We start from the raw sequence: 22,630 nt of genomic DNA, 5'->3' as shown, positions 1-22,630 counted from the left end.
TAGCAGATTTCTACAGATGTACTGTGGCGCGCATTCTCACTAGTTGCAGTATTGCCTGGTATGAAGGATCCAATGCACAGGATCAATAAACTCAGTCAGCTCCATCACAGGCACCAGCCTCCCCACTATCGAGGACATTTTCAAAATGCAATGCCTCATGAGGGGCCCTCACCATCCAGTTCCCGCTCTCTTCTCATTACTACCATCAAAGAGGAGGTACAGCAGCCTGAAGACACACACTCCGCATTTTAAGAACAGCTTCTTCCCCTTTGCCATCAGATTTCTGAATGGTCCATGAATCCCTGAATATTACCTCACTATTTGCTCTCTTTTTGCAGTATTTATTTATTTTTTATATACTCTTATTGCAATTTTTAGCAAATTTTTTAAATGTATTGCACTGTAGTGTTGTCGCAAAACAGCAAATTTCATGACATAATATTAAAGCTGATTCTGTTTGTAACTTTTCTTTCATTGGCTAGGACTTTTCCCAAAGGCATTGATTTCTGCACTATAAAATTCCTACTATTTTGTGATTAGTCTTGACACGTTACAGGTAATTTATACCTTCCCAGAAAATGGTGCTCAAGAAAAGACAGCCTGCCAAATAATTGACCCCTACCTGATCATGCGAAATCATGCGAAGAAAATGACCCTGGTGCATTTATGAGCTATAGTACCCATGTTCATTACAGTAGCAAAACCTTAACTGGGTAATAATTAATGCCAGCATTAAATTAAATCAGTAATCACCAGCAATTATTTGTTTGATTCCATAAAAAAAACACTATTGGCAGGAATTTGTCTTTCATGTAAAAAAATTGCAAATCCAATTATAAGTCAGACAACCATGTACTTTTCAAAACAATAATATTCAAATACTGTATACCTGGATTTAAAACTGAAAATGCTACAAATACAGATTCAATTGACCAGTGTACCATCATCCAAAGGCTGTAAAGACTGTGATATATATCCATTGTTGGAACCACAAGCTGGAATTTGTGAAAGATTAGCTTTATTTGTCACATGTATATTGAAACATCAAAACACAAGTAAAATATCTCTTTTTTTTTTGTTGATGACCTACTCAGTTTGAAGACTGTGCTGGGGCAGCCCACATGTACTTCCAGCTCAAATACAGCACGCCCCAACACACTAACCCTAACCCATAAGTTATTGGAAGGCGGGAGAAAACCAGAGCACCTGGAAAAAACCCACGCCGTCATGTGGAAAATGTACAAAACCCCTACAGACAGTGGCAGGAACCTTTAGCCAGAGAGTGGTAAATCTATGGAATTCATTGCCACAGGTGGCTTTGCAGGCCAAGTCAATGGGTATATTTAAGGTAGAGGTTGATGAATAACTCAGGGCATGAAGGGATACAGGAAAAAGGCAGGAGAATGGGGCTGAGAGGAAAATGGATCAGCCATGATGAAATGGCGGAGCACACTCAATGGGCCAAATGGCCTAATTCTGTTCCTATATTTTATGGTCTTATGGAATCAAATTCTGATTGGTGATTGCCAGAGCTGTAAAGCGATTGTGTTAACCACTACACTACTGTGTCACTCTTGTAAAACGTAATCGGCTAGTTCAATGGATTAGCCATGATGTATACACTTTGTGTCTTGGTCTCAAATCACTCCAAAAGAAGTCTCTTTTGGCTATTGGTTGAAAGGATCAGACGTGGTTCCAAATTGCTCCAAAATGGCAGTCTAAAACTGAACTCGGCAGTGCCTGCATCTTAGGTACGACGTTACGGTGGTAAGTTGTCACACCACAATGGTACCACAGACAAGGCCATTCTGCCCACGGTCTGCACAATGATGTAAACACAAAAGCAACTGGAAGATAAGCAAGCTCTTTGTAGGGAAAAATAGATAAAATATGCAATTAAAAAATCAAAACAAAATACGTTGGAAATACAGAGAAGGTTAAGTGACACCTGGGGAGAGAACTATAGAATTAACTTTACAGGCGAGTTCTTTAAGGTTATGAACAGAAAACCTTGGGCTTTTTCTTTGCAATATGTCTAACATTTTTCTTACAATTTCCACAAATCTAGGAAAATGCTAGATAAAATTATGATCTAAGAATGGTCTATTTTAATGTGACTGATTAGTTTGAAAATTCAATCACAAATCAAACTAAACAATGTAGGAACATTGAAATGGAGCAAAACATGGTTCTTGCACAGTGCCGGGGTAATCATCCCTGTAGTCTGTGCTTCAGATGTCTGCCAAAGACCACCCTCTAATGCAACCATATGCCATATCTGTCTATTCAAGCAATTATCCTTATGGCCATCTTGAACAAGGCAGTCAATTTTAGTACACACTTGTGAGTAGTACAGCGTTGCAGCAGCCACAAGTAACCATCTTTGGTTGACTCAAAAAAATGGTACTTGATAAAACAGCAGTTTGGGCAAAGCAAAAGTATGCACTGTGCTAACTAGAACTCCTGAAGTATTTATTAATCCGCAGCACAAAAGGCAGGACCAGCAGGCTCCGATCAGGCCATCAGACAGCCCTCCATTTCGTATGCCATCAGACTGATGAACTCACGCTGACTTGAGTGTACTCGATATTACATCAACTATTTATTATAAATTACTATGATTGCACATGGCACATTTAGATGGAGACATAACATAAAGATTTTTACTCCTCATGTATGTGAAGGATGCAAGAAATAAAGTCAATTCAATTTAAACTCATTACAAAGTCGCAATTCCATTATATCTCTCTATTTTAGAAGAAAATTGGATAGGTACTTGGATGGGAGGGGTATGGAGAGTTATGGTCCAGATGCAGGTCGATGGGATAAGGCAGATTAATAGTTTGGCATGGAATAGATGGGCCAAAGGGCCTGTTTCTCTGCTGTAGTGTTCTATGACTCTATCACTCTAAGCAGATCTAAGAAATATTAATGGGCAAATCTTGATGTTTAACAGGAAATTATCTGAGAAGTTTACTTCATCTTCAATATAGCACTGAAACATATCAGAATGTGAGGAGTTCATTACACACTCCTTCATTCCTGCTCTGCCATTCAATAAAATGCTGGCTGAAATATCTAATCCACTTTCAAATTGATTCTCAAATCCCTTGATTCTCTTAACATCCAAAAATCTATCAATCTTGACCATAAATAACAGAACATCCACTATCCCTTGAGACTGAAAATTTCAAAGAGCCACGGCCCTCTAAAAAAATAAACATGCCCTATGTCTCAATATTAAGTGACCACCTATTTATCCTGAGAACACGTCTGAGAAATAGACACCTCATCCTAAGCAAACATCTCCCTGGCATCAATCCTTCTAAGAGCCCTATGTGTGTCAATGTGTGTCAACGAAAAGCTAGACTGGACTGCCAACACAGATGCCTTGTGCAGGAAGGCACAGAGTCGACTGTACTTCCTTAGAAGGTTGGCGTCATTCAATGTCTGTAGTGAGATGCTGAAGATGTTCTATAGGTCAGTTGTGGAGAGCGCCCTCTTCTTTGTGGTGGCGTGTTGGGGAGGAAGCATTAAGAAGAGGGACGCCTCACGTCTTAATAAGCTGGTAAGGAAGGCGGGCTCTGTTGTGGGCAAAGTACTGGAGAGTTTAACATCAGTAGCTGAGCGAAGGGCGCTGAGTAGGCTACGGTCAATTATGGATAACTCTGAATATCCTCTACATAGCACCATCCAGAGACAGAGAAGCAGTTTCAGCGACAGGTTACTATCGATGCAATGCTCCTCAGACAGGATGAAGAGGTCAATACTCCCTAATGCCATTAGGCTTTACAATTCTACCGCCAGGACTTAAGAACTTTTTAAAAGCTATTATTAATGCTTTTTGAGATAGTGATTTAGATGCATATCATATTTTTTTTTTACTGAGTTAAGTATTGTATGTAATTAGTTTTGCTATAACAAGTGTATGGGACATTGGAAAAAAGTTGAATTTCCCCATGGGGATGAATAAAGTATCTATCTATCTATCTATCTATCTATCTACAAGTCTTCGAAGCTCCAGTGAGTATTGACCAACTTTCTTTTATGACTGCTCACAGGATGAACTCCTCATGTCAGGAATCACTAGAATGCATTTGCACTTCATGAACTAGAGGCAAATTATCTTTCCTTAGAGCAAAACTGCATTCAGACTTACCTTCTTCCTTTTGCACCTATCACGTCCGAGCTTCTCACTTCATCTTCTCTCCCCCAATCACCTAACTCCATCTCACTTAGCTCCTCCTATCACTGCCCAGCTTCTCACTTCATCCGCTCTCCCCCAATCACCTAACTTCCTCCCCACCTAGCTCCACCTATCACCTTTTAGCTCCCCCACCTTTTTCTTCTGGTTTCTTCCCCCTTCCTTTCCAGACCTGATGAAGGGTCTCAGCCTGAGATGTTGATTTATTCTCTCCATAGCTGCCGTCTGAGCTATTGAGTACCTCCGCCTTTTTGTGTGTGTAACTCTGGATTTCCAGCAACTACATCATCTCTTGCATTTGAGTGTGTTACTCAGACTACTTGCTCTGACTTACATTCAGAAGGTGAGCATTTAACAGGTGACCACAGCCCATATAAAGAATGGAACTCTTGGTAGCAGGAAGGGGAGGAAGAAAATCTGGTGTAGGAGAAGAAAAGTAAGAATGAAAAACCTAGACAGTTCCTACTGTGCACCTTGAATCTCCCACAACTTGTACGACTGCTAGGATTCCTACCCCAGTCTTTTCGTCACATCTTTCTGTCTGGATTAAAGGCTTGGAAATGAAATATCAAAGGCAGTGGTATGAATGCCTGCTAGCAAAGAACCACTCGTTAAAACTCTAGGGTTCTGCACCAACAAAGAAAAGCTCAGAGAACCCTTTAAAATCCCTGAAAGAACAATAATAATTTCAGTACAATATCCAGAACAGAGAATCTTGTTTATGGGAGTGCCTGTGGGTGACTACAGCAGCCAGTCATTCAAGAGCATTAGATATAATTGCTAATTCCCTCCACCATTTCCAGCACTTCAGTGCCCTGATGCAGAATGAATAAAGAGCAAGTAACAAAGCACTATACGAGGATAAACTGAAGCCGAATTATTTCGAACACTGCACAAAAGCAGCAGCAAATAAATTCTGTTATCAGCAAGAACTCACAGCAGCACAGCGAAGCTGTTCAGCAAGCAAAAAGTGTGGGACTAAAAAAGATAAGCTTTTTTTTTGCAAAAGAAAACAAATAGTTTGGTATTCAGTCAACACATTCCAAGCGATAAACGGGGACGGTGCATTAATTTACTGTTGCAATTCCTAATCTGCGGAGTAAAGCTTTACACTTTTCTGTGGCTATTATCAGTTGTATATTTAATATTTCTGTTATATTTGAGTAATCTTGTATTTATATATTGATTGATTAAGCATTTTTGTTCTTTAAATAATTCATTGTGGGTTATAGGTATAAATACGTGAACTGCAGGCATCATCACACTACCAAGTGATACATAAGCAGCTCACTTAAAGACAAAGTTACACCCATATTTCAGACCCCATGTCTTTAAATTAGATTAATGTTTTAAAGTTACAAGACAAAACTCTAACCATTTTCAAATTAAAATGTTATCCTTTGTCCTGCAGTGCCCACTGTTCATAAAGGAACAAGGGAACTTAGGTTGAGGCCTAGTGGATGTGGTGGGCAAGGGTGTCTTGTCCAAGGCCGTCATCTATGTGCATGACTGTACATTATGTAATGATCAGGAACTCATTAGATTTGAAAAGGACTATTTAAATGCATTATTAAAACAATCTTGGCAGCCAAAATTAATTTAATAATGCTTTTAAATGTCCCCTTTCAAATGGAAATCCTGTGTTGGTTGACCTTTCATTTTCTCTCTCAAGTCAAATTCAGTCTAAACCTTAACAATTATCACTCAAACAGAATAAAAACCATTCAGTTACCACCCCCACGCAGCCCACACACACCAAAAAGAAAACTCACCTGAAGTTCCAGTCATCAGATAATGATAGCAATTTAACGGTATTAAAAAGTTAGATAATTTGCTATTTCAGTATACTTCTGAGATGCATTAAAAGATCAATTTTTGAAATGTTACATTCAATGTTGCACTGTGCAGTATTCAGGTTAGTCACTGATGGAGGTGTCTATGACTTCTATACTTCTATATGTCTATACGTGCAGTATAACTTCTGAGGCAGAGAATCGCTGCTGGATGGGAGCCATCAGACTTGGGAGACATTCTAAAAATTAACTCAGAAGACAAAATAGTAGAGCACTGTACAGGACCTTCAGCCCACAATGTTGTGCCAACTTTTTAAGACCAATCTAACTCCTACGTAGCCCTTCATTTTTCTATCATCAGTGTGCTTAGCTAAGAGTTTCTTAAATGTCCTTAACAAGTCTGCCTCTACTACTACCAGACTTTTCAAAGGTGAAATTAGTAACATTACAATATGTAGGAAGTACTAGTAAAGGGGAAGTCTCTTGTGCAAATTAATTACATTTCAGTCATAGATTTTAACCTAGACTGACAGATTTTGGCTAACCACGGGAGTGATGGGATGTGGGGAAAATAAAAACAGATGAAGTTAGACACCAATCTCATTGAAATAGAGAACATAAACTTGGGGCATATCTCCTCCTGCTTCTATCCAGTGATTTCCATTTAATTGGGAAATAGCAGGACCAGTACACTTTAGCCCAGTTAAAAGGCTGCTCCATTTAGCCGAATGTTCAAGGAAATAGTTTTTAAAAAAAGTATAAAAAGACAAACCACCATTTAACTGTGTAACAAATTATGTATTTAAATGAACTACAGAACAACTTGGAACCCTACAATACCATTTCAGTACTATAAAACTGTGTATTAGTTCCTCATAGTTATTGATAGAGGAATTCATCCAGTGTGTGCTGCCGTGTTCTTTTAATTGGCGGAAATGAAGACAAAGTAAAAAAACAAAATTATCAAAAAGAATTCACTGCTTTTTGAATCAGTGTCTGTCATCACTAATGGATAACATAACACATGAACATGCGACTACTCTATTTAAAATCTGCTTGCTCTAAGCACAATCTAGTGCAAGCGATTGATGCTAGTTAGAAACTGTTCAGCAAGTCTCCTGTCCCAATTAAGTGGAATAGTGTCCCAAATAAATGAAGGGAATCCCAGCTATTTTCTCAATTAGTTTTTGTTCTTTAAGAGTTGTCCTAAATAAGCAACTACCCCAATTAACCGTTGGCCCAATTAACCAGAATTCACTGTGTTTGTAAACAACAGATTAAGGTTAATTGTCTACACAATTCAGATTTTCTTAGCTTAATCTCTAAGATTCATAAACAGCAATACAGGCAGAGTAATTCAAAAACTTCAGTCCTTTGGTACAATATCAGCAATGCATCCATAAATATGCTTTTTCACTCTTAGAATGTAGAAATACAGAATCCTTAATCTTGGAAATATACAATTCATGATTCTAGTAATGCTTTTTAAATTATAAATAGAGGCAGCAGACTAATGCAAGTCATATGGGAAATCTACACAATATCTAAATCACACTATTGTAAAGAATAGTTACAACACAAGAGACCATTCATCCTGTCACTTCTAGCCAAGTGTAGACTACTCTCTGGCATTATCCAATGCCCTGCAGAGTGTGGCATTTCAAATGTTCATTCACAATGTTATTTCAAGTGCAGTGAAGGTTTTTCTTCTACTGCCTTTTCAGTGAATGAACACTGACCCTTCCTAGCCTTTACGTGAAAATAAATTCAACTAAACTTTCCACTAATCCTTCTACCAATTATTTTAAATCTGTAGCTTCTGGTTACTTACCACATTCGGACAAATAGGTAACTTCCTTTCCTGTTATCTGGAGACCATATTTAAATCTCCCTTTAGCTCCACACCTCGAAAGAATTCCAGCACTACCAATCTATTCCCTGAGTTAAAATTCTGTATCTAACATGGTCTCTGTTGGTCAGTTCAGCAAAATAATCCTTCTCACAAATTTAATCGCTTTTCCATCAGTATTGCAATCTTTCACCTGCCTTTATATCCCTCTCCAGGGCTCAAAATCCTGTAACTAGGAATGCTGAGCTGGCATTCCTGTCCTTTTTTAAAACCAGATTTCAATAATAAATAAGTTCTCAAGCCTTCAACAGTTTATCTGCACCTGAACTTGTCTACTTTATTCATTTAACTCTTTTCATTGTGCATATCAATGGACACTGCCAGAAGCTTCTGTTGTCCATTTTTCTAGTCACTGCTTCCTCTACCTTCTGCACTAATCCACTTTATTCATCAATGTCCTACCTTCCACTCTAACTCTGCATCGCTATCTGCACTCAAGCAATGTCCCTGTCAAGGTGAACAACATAAGTGACATAAATTGCAAGGAATATTGTGGCAGTACTGTATACAGTATCTGTAACCCTTAAGTTTTTATGATTTTATAACTTTTTTAAAAGGTAATATGACAAAATGGAACCTGTGTGATCCCAGAGTGCTTTGCTGGTTTGTTGAAGTGTTTAACTTGCAAGCAGAGTGTGTTTACATCAGAATGTATGTTTATGGCAGGTAGTGTTTTGACAACAGAAAAAAACAGGACATATATAGGGGAAGATGCCTCAAAGGACAAATGGACTGATTTAAAGAAACAATGCGCGGATCCAAATAAGGAAGGAAGGCTATTATGGGATAAAACAACCTCAAAGACATGAAGTTGATGAATTACTGGTCTCTGTAAAAGTATAAAAATGGTTTGTTCTAAGCTGTAAGATTGAAGCTACCTTCCAATGACTTAACACATGGAGGTAGACCTTCCCTTGCAAGTAATTATCGCACATTTAATTTGATCCAATCTGAATTTTTTGCACTTTTTTACTGCATATTAAAAGACCCAGCTGAATGGTACACTACAGTACATAAATTACAGAAGTAGTACACAATGCTAGCTGCAAATCTGAAATAAAAGCAGGAATAATCAGCAGGTCAGGCTTAATCTCCAAGGAAGGAAGCAAAGGTAACAGATAAAGTCAGTTCGGTCTGAAATGCTGGCAAGTTCACTCCCTTGAGAGGCTGCCTGACCCGATAAGTATTTCCAGCATTTGTTGAAGTCACTTTTAAAGATGGCTTTACTCTCAACTGTCCTGAACGCTTCAGAGAAGTTTAATGAAATCCTGTAAGGCACTCCACAGATATATAGAATTTAGTTGAAAACATGTACCCTCAGGCCTCCAGAATCTTTTCAGCAAACGGTTACCATAGTAACAGACAAAATTCTCCTTAGTAACAAGATAAAAGATACAGCAGGGAGTCAAAAAGCTGCAACAAAATGGAAATTTGCACTGCAAGAAATTGTTTCGATGGTGGGCAATATTTAACAACAAAAACAGAAATCAAAAACAGATTGCATCAATTATAAAATTACATTAAAATTCTCTAATGTAGAAATACAGACAACCCCTGCATTATGGCTGTTCAGCTAATGATAATTTGCCCTTATAGTATTCACAAAACATGACCCAAAAATTAAGATACAGAATAAAATCTGTGCTCCTGGAATTAACAAGAATAAAAGCAAATAAGTCAACAGAATTTACAGTGTTTCAACTTGCATTTCTTGACACGCATGTAAATAACATGTTTAGCATTATGGAAATCATGATATGGCCTGTTTTCGAGGAATATAACATTATAATGCAGCAGTTGCCAGTATATCATTCACCCGTGACAAGAATCATAATGCACAGCAGATTATGCTGGAAATCCAGAGTAACGCACACAAAATGCCAGAGGAATTTAGGTTAGGCAGTACCTATAAAGAGGAATGAATAGTCAATGTTTCAGGACAAGACACTTCATTGGTGGGGTTGGAAAGGAAGGGAGGATAAGAAGTTGGGTGAGAGTTGAGTACAAGCTGGCAGGTGGAACCAGGGAAGGGGAAGATAGGTGGGTGGGGAATGGGGGATGTTGAGGAGCTGGGACGTGATCGGTGGAAAAGGTAAAGGGCTAAAGAAGAAGGAATCTGATAGGAGAGGAGAGTGGACCATGGAAGAAAGGAAGAGGGAGGCGATGGGCAGATGAAAAGAAAGGGTATGAGGGCAGCCATAATGGGAAATAACTAAACACAGAAGGGGTGTTGAGGTGTTGCTCCTCCAACCTGAGTTTATCCTCATCGTGGAGTAGAGGAGACTGTGGAGTGACATGGCGGAATGAGAATGGGGAGCGGAATTAAAATGGATGGCCACCGGGAAATCCTGCCTGTTGTGGATGGAGTGAAGGTGCTTGACAAAGCAGTCCCCAATCTACACTGTAAGCATAATTCACAATCATAGTGCACAAGCTTTTCCTCACCTTATTGGAGTTCACCTTGCCATTAGCTCTCTATTCCTTTCTCTCATGTATTAACTTTCAGTGCCTATAAAAAGTATTCACCCCCCCCCCCCCACCACCTCGGAAGTTTTCATGTTTTATTGTTTTACAACATTGAATCACGGATTTAATTTGGCATTTTTGACACTGATCAACAGAAAAGACTTTCATGTCAACATGAAAACAAATTTCTACAAATCGGTCTAAATTTATTACAATAATTAAACACAAAATAAATCATTGTATAATCACTCACCCCCTTCAAGCCAGTATTTAATATATTTTTGGCAGAAGTTACAGCCATGAGTCAGTGTGGATAGGTCTCTATCAGCTTTGCAGATCTGGACACTACAATTTTCCCCCATTCTTCTTTACAAAACTGCTCAAGCTCTATCAATTTCCATGGGGATCGTGAGTGAACAGCCCTTTTCAAGTCCAGCCACAAATTCTCAGTGGGATTGAGCTCTGGACACTGACTTGGCCACTCCAGGACATTACAGTAACTTAGTTGTTTTTAAGCCATTCCTGAGTAGCTTTGGCTTTATGCTTGGGGCCATTGTCTTGTTGGAAAACAAATCTTCTCCCAAGTTGCAGTTCTCTTGCATCAGGTTTTCCTCCAGGATTTCCCTGTATTTTGCTGCCTTCATTTTACACCCTACCTTCACAAGCTTTCCAGAGCCTGCTGCAGTGAAGCATCCCCATGGCATGATGCAGCCACCACCATGCTTCATGGTAGGGATGGTATTCTTTTGATGATGTGTGGTGTTTGGCTTATGCCAAGCATAGCATTTAGCCTGATGGCCAAAAAGCTCAATTTTGTTTTCATCAGACCATAGAACCTTCTTCCAGCTCACTTCAGTCTACAATATGCCTTCTGGCAAACTCTAGCCGAGATTCCATGTGAGTTTTTTTCAATAGTGGCTTTCCCTTTGCCACTCTCCCATAAAGCTGTGAAGCACCTGGGCACCAGTCTCTCCCATCTCAGCAATTTAAACCTGTAACTCCTGCAGAGTTGTCATAGGTCTCTTGGTGGCCTCTCTCACTAGTCTCCTTCTTGCATGGCCACTCAGTTTTTGAGGATGGCCTGCTCTAGGCAAACTTACAGCATATGTGCCATATTCTTTCCATTTCTTGATAATTGACTTAACTGTATTCCAAGGGATATTCAGTGACTTGGAAGTTTTCTTGTATCCATTTCCTGATAACTTTTTTTGTGGAGTTGCTTGGAGTGTTCTTTTGTGTTCATGGTGCATTTTTACCTGGATACTGACTCACCAGCAGATTGGACCTTTGAGATACAAGTGTATTTTTACTACAGTCAATTGAAACATTCGACTTCACACAAGTCTCCAAAAACAGATCTCTACTTAACTAATTATGTGACTTCTAAAACCAATTGGCTGCACCAGTGATGATTTGGTGTGTCATATTAAAGGGGTGAATACTTATGCAGTCAATTACTTTGTGTTTTATATTTGTCATTAATTTAGATCACCTCGTAGAGATTTGTTTTCACTTTGACACGAAAGTCTTTTTTCTGTTGATGAGTGTCAAAAAATGCCAAATTAAATCCACTGTGATTCAATGTTGTAAAACAATAAAACATGAAAATCCCAAGGGGGTGAATACTTTTTAAAGGCACTGCAAGTTCATTCATGCTATTCACCTTTATACAAGATCCTTTCAGACTGAGAATGACTTGTTTCTATTCCTGTTTTGTGGGTTCATCAATCACCTCAGATGAACCAGCAGATACTTGACAGAACAGAAAAGTGGGTGTAGTAGAGAACTTCTCCCAACAGTTACACTAGTCTTACGTGTTGAGTCAACAATTGAATTTGAGTGTCTCAAATGTTCCTTATCAAACCTTGGGCATCATGGACCAAATATTACCAGGATTCAGTGTGTATGTTTCATTTGTTCAAAGAGGCTTTTAGAACTTCAATCTTTTCCTCTTTGCCCAGATCCTGACTTGGAATAAAGTGTGCGTTTCAGAAAACTGGCAAGTGAAAGATGTAGTCTGGCCAACTATTCCTTGGGTGGTGAGATTCACGTTCTACGCATTCCTTGGATAAAGAATTTGGCTTTGCTGAAGAGTGACTTATGACCTTGATTTTTGTGATAAATATGTGTAATTACATTTAAATATTTAGATTCTACAGATAGGCTTGAGATTCATCAGACAAATTAAGGTTTCCAACATAAAGGGTCTCCACACACACAGCAAGAGTTTGGCAGATGCTGCCGATCTGCTGTTTACACCAGCACCTAGAGCCTTTAAACAAGAAATCAAGTTTTACGCTAAAGCTCTGTTGCTGTCAGAACGCCACATTATTCACTCTCTCCAGCTCTTGTTAACATGCTCGAGCAGTTCCTGTATGAATAAGGAATAGTCAGTCTGTGGGTCTAGCTATTCAGGGCCTGTGCTGGTCAGCCATACTACTGGTAATGAAACCCAGAGAGACACACAGCCTGACTATTAAACAATACCAAGATCTTTGAGTCATCAGGTAAGCTCTGTATCACTGCAGAACTATCAATATTCTTTATTTGGATAGTGAGTTTTGTCAAAAAACCTCTCCATTCCTACTGCTTGTTCATTCCCCATTATCTCGTAGTAATTCTTAGTTAATCTTTTATTGCCTGTAAATGTTGTCATTGACCTGGGCTATTGCAATACATTTTGTATCCTCCTAAAATTCACATGAGGAAAATAAATTTTCCCTTCTAGTTCTATTCCAACATTTATGCTATAAAAATATTTTTTTTTAAAACAGGAAATGATGAAAACATGCAGCAGGTCAGGCATTTCCCATTGACACAGAAGCAGAGTTAACATTTCAGGTCCGTGACCTGCCATCAAAAATTTCTTCTTTGTTAAAAATTCAGTCAAATCCTTTTAAAATATATTAGATCATTTACTCAACTTTTTCTCTGCAAAGACCAAAAAGATAGGAAAGTGACTATAAACATAATCAATGAAAAAAAGCATTTTTCCAAAAAAATGTAATTTAGAAAAATTAGAAGTTGTGAATAGACAACATGAATAGACAGACCCTCCAACCTGATCTGCCATTCAATAACGTACTGGCTGACTCTATACTTTAAACTAATTTCTCACCAATTCCTCTACTCCCAATCCCTTCACCGATTGAAATCTATTGATCTAATTCTTGAGCTTCTCGGGCAAAGAACACAAGGATTAATAGCAAATTTATCAATAAGGAGGAGAACCAAATTTAACACCAGCAAGGTACCTTTACACTTAAACCAAATGATGTCAAGCCAATACATTTTGGCCATCACTATTCAAGATAGAAAGGTAAAAGGTGTGCAAATCGATTAGCCTGACATCAACTGTCAGGTGCTAAAGTCTGTGTTTCTAAGGAATTAGTAATAGGTAGGCAGCCGTCAATCCCAGGGGATCATGGGTTTGCGCCTCTGGTGGACTGTGTCCTCTCCAGGGTGCAAGCCTGGGTGGGAAGATTTGAAGAACTGGCTGTTGCCCATGCAGCAAGATCCTCCTCTCCACATCACTGATGCAGTCCAAGGGAAGAGCACGCGCAATACAGCTTGGCACCTGTGTCGTCGCAAAGGTTGCCAGAGTAAAGTTCTGAACAACATCAAATTGCCTTAGGAACCTTGGCTCCAGATTTCTTCCATGGGGTTTACTCGGCCTTTCCCATGAGTGGGTATGGCCGCAAGGCAGCGAAGGTTTAAAATCAAGAATTTTCTTTCTCTGAATTACGTAGTAATAGAACACTTACATAGAGGTTTATCAAGTCATGAGGGGCCTAGATTGAATAGATAGTCTTACTCCCAGGGTCGAAGGTCTAAAACTAGAGGGGAAAGATTTAAAGGGGTCATATATTGGACTCAGGGTCGTCCATATATGTAATGAGCTACCAGAAGTGGTAGAGGTGGGTACAGCAACATTTAAAAATCAGTTGGGCAGGTACATGGATAGGAAAGGTTTAGAGGGATATAGGCCAAAGACAGGAAAATGGGAATAGTAGTAGATGGACACCTTCATTGGTACTAACCAGTTTGGCCGAAGTTCCTAATTCCGAACTGCATGACTCTTAATAATAACATTAAATACTAAATACATGATATAAGCAAATGGAACAAAGAGGTATGAAAAGAAACTTACTTGGGATATTAAGATCAACACACAAATGTTTTTAATAATTTTAAGGTGGTTGGAAGCAATGCAGCTCACTGGAAACAAGTAATGATGCTCTTGTAAATGGACATAAGGAAATGGCAGATATGTTGAATGGTTACTTCACATCAGTATTTACACTTGAGGCAGATGTTATCTTTAAACCAGCAACCTCCATTCATTTTAAATGTATTGAAGCCAGCATTGAAATAATAAGTAAGGAAAATCTAGGTTGCACTATCTGTCAAACAGATAATATCTTTGTTACTGGGGAGATTCTGAATAACCATGATACATTTATCAGAATGACATGCTTGCAACAAAATAAAAATTTATTTATGAAATAAACACAAAAGCTTTGCTAAACACTTCAGCCCCTTACAGCTAAATGACATTTACAGGAGATTCTCAGTAGCGCGAGCAAGAAACAAATCAGGATTGGTTACCCGGGCAGCTTTTCACCACACCTGCCCATTGCCCACCTGCTCTGCTGACTGTGATCAGCTGCAAAATTTAACAAAATCTAACTTTACGCCTTTTTGCTCTATTAGACCTGTTTGTGCATTAAACTGGTTTTCTGCTAAGTTATTATATTATATAAGTACAGTGAGATAAGGAAGTCTGACCATGGTGATCATGCCCATTTAGAACATAGAACCCTACAGCAGAGTAAAGGCCCTTTGGCCCACCATTTTGTGTCAACCTTTTAACCTACTCTTCACAAAAAACCTAACACTTTGCTCCCACAGAGCTCTCCTTTTCTCTTTCATCCATGTGCTTAATGAGTTCCTGATTCATATTTGGTGGGAACATCGCCTGGAAATTGGAAGGATGCAAGCAGACAATAACACTAGCAGCCTCCATGTTGCCACTTTAAAATGGGAAAAAAAAATTCAAGAAAAACATTAATACAATGCCATCTTCACCATTACAATAATGCTGGGGTCATTGGAAATCTTGTACATGGCAAGAATTACAGATGATATATCAAATAGTGTATTTTGGTCACTTCCTTAGCATTTTGTTATTGACTATATTTTGGCAAATATGTGTATACTCAGCAAAAAAGAAGTGATTATTGGATTTTGTCAATCCAATCGAGCAAACAGACAGCATCACAGTATTTTTCATGTGAAGTGCCCCCTTTTAAAGGCACTCTTTACACTGAATAATACTTCAGTTGTTAGGCATTCCTTTCAGTTTATTTCTTAACAGATCACCAATAAGAAAGGTCCTCATCAGGGCTTCCTGATCAGCCTATCACCTCATCGCTAGAGATTCCTTTCAAAGACAGTTCAGATCTTTTGGAAAAAGCAGAAAGTTATCCACTGTGACAGAACTTCAAATGTTGGACTTCAAACAAAAGGGCAGGCTGTTTTGTTAGTAATCCTGTTTTAATTGTCTATTAATTATAGATGAAATAATAAAAATGCTGAGGCCATCGAAAGCTTGTCACGTTGTATCCACCTTAGTACAAGCTGGAATTATTTTCAGAAGAACTCTTGTTTGAACTCCCAAAACTAAGAAAAAGGTGTTTGATTAGTACATTACCTCCAAAGATAGGAATTAGAGGGAACCATAAAATGTTTCTTCTCAATCTACTCCAAAGAATGCACATTATTACAAACAATACAACTATAATGTGTTCTTCACTGTATTTATTTTGGAGCCAAGCCAAGTCAATATAGTTCTGTTTGTGGCCAGCTTTTCCTAAGTGCAGACACTCTTGGGAGTAAATGTTCTCATGATTATTTGTAACTTAATGTTGAACCAATGATATTAAAACCCACTAAGCTGGCAGAATTAGAGGATTAAAGGAACGTGCATTGACATTCATAATACATCTATTAATTCGGTTGCATGCAACGAGAAGCTGAGGAAATGTCAAACTCCAGGCATTAACAGCTGCACAGATGACCAGAAAACCGAAATATATAACGTTTAAATGCAAAAGACATTTATTTGCCTTTATTTCATTTGATTGCAAGTCCATCTGACAGTAGAGGAAAGGATAAAACAAAACAAGTAATGGCTAAGTGACATTAGGGATTTAGGGACCTTAAAAGTCCTATGGCAGTGTGAATAAAGGAGTCTGAAAGAGGTTGTGGAGTTCCTCTTCCAGCATTTGAATAGGCTAGAATAGGAATAGATAGCACAATGAGAATGTAGGGGTTCATTCTCCTCACTTGTCTATCACCTCCCTCTTCCTTCCCCTTATCCCACAGTCCACTCTCCTCTCCTATCAGATTTCTTCTTCTTCAGCCACTTACCTTTTCACCTATCATCTCCCAGCTTTTCACTTCAACCCCTCCCTTCCCCCCATCCCCGCACACTCACCTTCCCCTTAACCTAGCTTCTCACTTGTACACCTTCCCCTCCCCGCCTTCTTATTCTGGCTTCCTTACCCCTTTCTTTCCAGTCCTGATGAAGGGTCTTGGCTCTTTATTTCTTTCCATAGATGCTGTCTGATCTGCTGAGTTCATCCAGGTGTGTGTGTGTGTGTGTGTGTGTGTGTGTGTGTGTGTGTGTGTGTGTGTGTGTGTGTGTGTGTGTGTGTGTGTGTGTGTGTGTGTGTGTGTGTGTGTGTGTGTGTGTGTGTGTGTGTGTGTGTGTGTGTGTGTGTGTGTGTGTGTGTTGCTCTGTATTTCCAGCATCTGCAGAATCACTTGTGTTCATTAAGGATAACACCAGCGAGATTCAGCAACACATGTGAAACGATGGAGGATCTCAGCAAGTCAGGCAGCATCTATGGAGAGGAATAAGTAATCTTTGTTTCAGCCTGAGGCCCTTCTGCAGAATCTCTTGTGCCTAAGCTTTGAAATGCAAGTTTATAGAAGCATCAATAAAATAAGGAGAGAAGTGCTTCTAATTTAAAGAGGAAGTCTATGGACGTATTTTATACTCAAAGAAAATGTTACCCTTGACAATTTAGATGTACATTTAACTGTCAATTTTGCTCCCTACAAAGAATCCCTTAAGCCAAGCTTCTCACTATGTTTGACCACTACAGTTGATTAATTCCTTGAAACATTACCTTGTGTTCCAGAGCTATTCTATTGGAACGACACAATGTCAGACCTGTCAGAGAGCCTTTGGGACCTCATTAGCCCTTTCTTAATGGATTGCACTGTACCATTCCTGGTCAATATCTCTTTAGGGACACTGAAGCTCCACAATAAATGTCTCTTTGCCATAATCAAATTGATGGCATTTTTATATTGGTTATAATTCTCATGAGGCTAACACTTTCCTTTAGAAAATAGAGATTACCTTAAGCAAAGAGTTCATAACTTTTAAAGATCTTTTTCTATAAATGTTTTGAATTTATGACTGTCTTTTAGCCATACACTACAATCACTGAAGATCATGTTCTGCACCTAATATAATAAATTAGGCAATTTTTATACAATACTGAGTTATTCCAAATTATTCATTGGTTATTATGTACCCATTGATTTAATCAACATGCGTCAGCAACCCAGTTCTGTCAGCAGTGATAACCAGTACCCAAAGTAGCAATTCAACAGGCAGATCAGCAGCTCACGATACTGTCCAATAGACCCTTGGAAATCAACAGGCCTGATTTTTCTATGTTTCCATAAAGGGGAAGATACAAGTCTACACTAAGTTGTGGCAACTAATTCCCTGAGAAGAGCAGAGACTCATGTTGTCGCTATATGTGGAAATAACTTGTTGCTCTGTCTTCTTGATAAATCTATTAGTAATCATTTCAGTGAAGCACATTTTGTCATCTTGCCCACAAACATATAAAGCAATGTGCAAAATTTATAACGAAGTTTTCTTATATCATCTTTCTGCTGGGTGTTCAAGAATGATAATATTATTTACAGATCTCAATATATAGCTTATGAAACCTCATATAATTGTAGGAGAGTTTGATTCTTTCCATCGTAATTTATCCTTACTGTCTAAAAACACATCTGAGAATGACTCAAAGTTGTGGCATCCGTATATTTATGTCTATAACTATATCTAAATCATCTTGGTTTAGTTCACTTTTACAGTTTATTGCAAGGGGGAAACTTCTATGAGTTAAAAGGTAAATGTTCCAAGATTTTGTTCTCTGGATTAGACAATTCAATGTAAGACCAATAGACCATAAAACCATATAATATAGGAGCAGAATTAGGCAATTTGGCCCATTGAGTCTGCTCCACCATTTCATCATGGCTGATCCAATTTTCCTCTCGGTCCCAATCTCCTGCCTTCTCGCCATATCCCTTCATGCCTTGACCAATCAAGAATCTATCAACCTCTGCCTTAAATATAAAGACTTGGCCTCCTGTGGCAAAGAATTCCACAGATTCACTACTCTCCGGACAGGATGGGTGCGGCTAACTCGAAACCTCCTAGCCCACCTTGCCAAATGCTACATGCACAACACACTGGAGGAGCTCAGCAGGTCGGGCAGCATCCGTGGAAATGAACAGTCAACGTTTCGGGCCAAGACCCTTTGTCAGGACTGAAGAGGGAGGGGGCAGGGGCCCTATAAAGAAGGTGGGGGGAGGGTGGGAAGGAGAAGGCTGGTAGGTGCCAGGTAAAAAACCAGTAAGAGGAAAGATCAAAGGGTGGGTGAGGGGATAGGCAGAAAGATGAAGAAGGAATGTAAGGGGAAAGCACTATGGGTAGTAGGAGGAGGCAGAACCATGAGGGAAATGATAGGCAGCTGGAGGAAGAGGCACAGTGAAACTGGGATGGGGGAATGGAGGGGGAGGGAATTACCAGAAGTTGGAGATTTCCATGTTCATGCCAAGGGGCTGTAGACTACCCTGACGGTATATGAGGTGTTGCTCCTCCAACCTGAGTTTGGCCTCATCATGGCAGTAGAGGAGGCCCTGTATGGACATATCAGCATCTCCAAGTTTGCGGATGACACAAAGCTAGGCGGCAGTGTTAGCTGTGAGGAGGATGCTAAGAGGATGCAAGGTGACTTGGATAGGTTAGGTGAGTGGGCAAATTCATGGCAGATACAATTTAATGTGGATAAATGTGAGGTTATCCACTTTGGTTGCAAGAACAGGGAAACAGATTATTATCTGAATAGTGGCCGATTAGGAAAAGGGGAGATGCAACGAGACCTGGGTGTCATTGTACACCAGTCATTGAAGGTGGGCATGCAGGAACAGCAGGCGGTGAAAAAGGCAAATGGTATGTTGGCATTCATAGCAAAAGGATTTGAGTACAGGAGCAGGGAGGTTCTACTACAGTTGTACAAGGCCTTGGTGAGACTGCACCTAGAGTATTGTGTGCAGTTTTGGTCCCCTAATCTGAGGAAAGATATTCTTGCCATAGAGGGACTACAGAGAAGGTTCACCAGATTGATTCCTGGGATGGCAGGACTTTCATATGAAGAAAGACTGAATCGACTAGATTTATACTCACTGGAATTTAGAAGATTGAAGGGGGATCTTATTGAAATGTATAAAATTCTAAGGGGATTGGACAGGCTAGATGCAGGAAGATTGTTTCCGATGTTGGGGAAGTCCAGAACGAGGGGTCACAGTTTAAGGATAAAGGGGAAGCCTTTTAGGATCAAGATAAGGAAAAACTTCTTCACACAGAGAGTGGTGAATCTGTGGAATTCTCTGCCACAGGAAACAGTTGAGGCCGGTTCATTAGCTATATTTAAGAGGAAGTTAGATATGGCCCTTGTGGCTAAAGGGATCAGGGGGTATGGAGAGAAAGCAGGTACAGGGTTCTGAGTTGGATGATCAGCCATGATCATACTGAATGGCGGTGCAGGCTTGAAGGGCCGAATGGCCTACTCCTGCACCTATTTTCTATGTTTCTATATCCAAATGGGAACGTGAAGCAGAGTTGAAGTGGGTGGCAACTAGGAGATCCTATCTGTTATGGCGGATGGAGCGGAGGTGCTCGACGAAGCGGTCCCCCAATCAGCGTCGGGTCTCACCGATGTAGAGGAGGCCGTACTGGGAGCACCGGATACTATAGATGACCCCAACCGACTCACAAGTGAAGTATTGCCTCACCTTGAAGGACTGTTTGGGGCCCTGATGGTGGTAAGAGAAGAGGTGTAGGGACAGGTGTAGCACTTACGCTTGCAGGGATTAGGGTAAGTGCCAGGTGGGAGATCCGTGCGTGGAGCGAACGATCCCTGCGAAATGCTGCAATCTGCATTCCAAGCAACTGAGGCTCATTACCATAATACATAAATAATCATATATTTTAGCATTTTATACAAACATTATAATTTTATCACAAAGTAAAGACATTGATATCTCTGCACCCTTGTTGTTGGTTGTGCTGCTGGACTAAGTTCCAATGAATTAGAAATTTAGTAATTCTGTTCCTATGTCTTACGGATATAGACCAAAGTCTTATGGTCTCACAGAGACAGAATTAGGCCATTCAGCCTATTGACTTTTCTCTGCCATCATATCATGACAGCTCAACCCCATTTCCCTGCCTTCCCCCCAGAACCTTTGACACCCTTATTAGTTAAGTGCCTATCAACCTTTAAACATACCCACAACTTGGCCTTCACAGCCCGCTGTGTTAAAGAATTCCACTGGTTCACCATCTTCTGACTAAAGAAATTCCTCCTCATCTCTGTTCTAAAGAGATGTCCTTCTGTTCTGCAGCTGTGCCCTTTGGACCTAGACTTTCCCTTCAGAACAGAGATGAGGTGCATGTAATGTATGGATCTATTTCTTTTAGAGCAATGACGACCCCCCCCCCACCTTAACACTACATATTGATCTGTTGCCTATGCATGTGCATTGTTCTCTCCCCCTCTCTCTGCAATGTGAATACACCAGTCAATGCCATCTCCTGCGGGCGTGCTTTTACTTAATTGATATGTAGCTGAGCACAGACACAACAGAGGAACTTCTTTATCCAGAGGGTGGTCAATGAGTGGAATTTTTTGCCACAGACTGACGCGGAGGCCACTTGAAAGGGCCATCCTTGTACTTTCAGGTTGTGCCCTCTGGTCCAAGACTTCCTACTATAGGAAAAACCCTCTCCACATCCATTCTGTCTAGAACTTTCAATATTTGATAGGTCTGAATGAGATCCCTGTCCCCTCATACTTCTAAACTCCAGTGAGCACAGGTCCAGAGCCATTAAATCTTTCATTCCTGTCAACCTTCTCTGGATACAGAGATAACAATAACAGATGGAACATTATGTTACCTCCTTGCACAAAATTGTGCAACGCACAGTCTGATGGTCCCACAAGATGAATTAGACTAGATTGGCTGTAGCCCACTGTATATGGCTCTGTAATACAAGAAAGTAAAAGAAGCATATTAAGTCATTGTTACTGGTACTGAACTACACCCACCAATGTATGATCATTATTTGACAAACTTGTCAATAAAGGTGGCTTCCAAATAACTCAATGCAAATTACTGTTTTCATAATATCAGATTTATGGCTTGTCAATCAAATGCAATCTATGAAAAACAGAATCTACCTTCATTCTTTGATTTACAAAATCAAATCTTTAAGTAAAAGTTCAGAACTTGAATTGGTTTGGCAAAAGGTACTCTGGGAATTTCGGTTGTTGGATTCTTATGCACGACAAATTCGTTACGATGAAAAATAGCTGCATGAATTGAACACATACCCTAAAAATCATTGCCATTTTGAGGGGAGAACCAGCTTCCCCTCTATGGACTCTGTCTATACTTCTCACAGCCTCAGTAAACCATTCAGCACAATCAGAGACCCAGCCCACCATAAGCGTCCCCTCTTCTCCCCTCTCCTGTCGGGTGCAGAAGATAAAAAAGCCTAAAAGCACATACCACCAGGCTCAACGGCAGTGTCTATCCCATTGTCATCAGACTCTTCAACAAACTTCTAGCTATTGGCCTCACAATCCACCTCATTATGATCTAGCACTTTATCACTTACCTGCTCTGCACATTTTAGTAGCTTTTACACTTTTTTCTGCATTCTTATTGTATTACCTTATTCTACCTCAAAGCACTGTGTAACGATCTGATCTGTCCAACAGTATGCAAGACAAGCTTTTCACTACATCTTGGGTCATGTGACAATGAGAAACTAATATCAATACTACTGACCGAATATTCAGAAATCAACTGTTT

The 22,630-nt window shown here is 39.7% G+C and overlaps 1 protein-coding gene across 3 annotated transcripts in view; it reads right to left on the bottom strand.

Moving 5' to 3' along the window:
• acot7 (acyl-CoA thioesterase 7) overlaps positions 1–22,630 on the bottom strand; it is a 273,337-nt gene that overhangs the window by 137,064 nt on the left and 113,643 nt on the right. For all 3 annotated transcript variants that reach the window (XM_073032128.1, XM_073032129.1, XM_073032130.1), the window contains one exon: positions 21,711–21,797. In XM_073032128.1, the coding sequence (XP_072888229.1) occupies positions 21,711–21,797 (87 nt within the window). The remainder of the gene's footprint in view (positions 1–21,710; positions 21,798–22,630) is intronic.

Source organism: Hemitrygon akajei, chromosome 29 (genome assembly GCF_048418815.1).
Source record: "Hemitrygon akajei chromosome 29, sHemAka1.3, whole genome shotgun sequence".
NCBI lineage: Eukaryota > Metazoa > Chordata > Chondrichthyes > Myliobatiformes > Dasyatidae > Hemitrygon > Hemitrygon akajei.
Note: the sequence above shows the minus strand (reverse complement) of the source record. Positions and strands in the feature narration are given on the sequence as shown.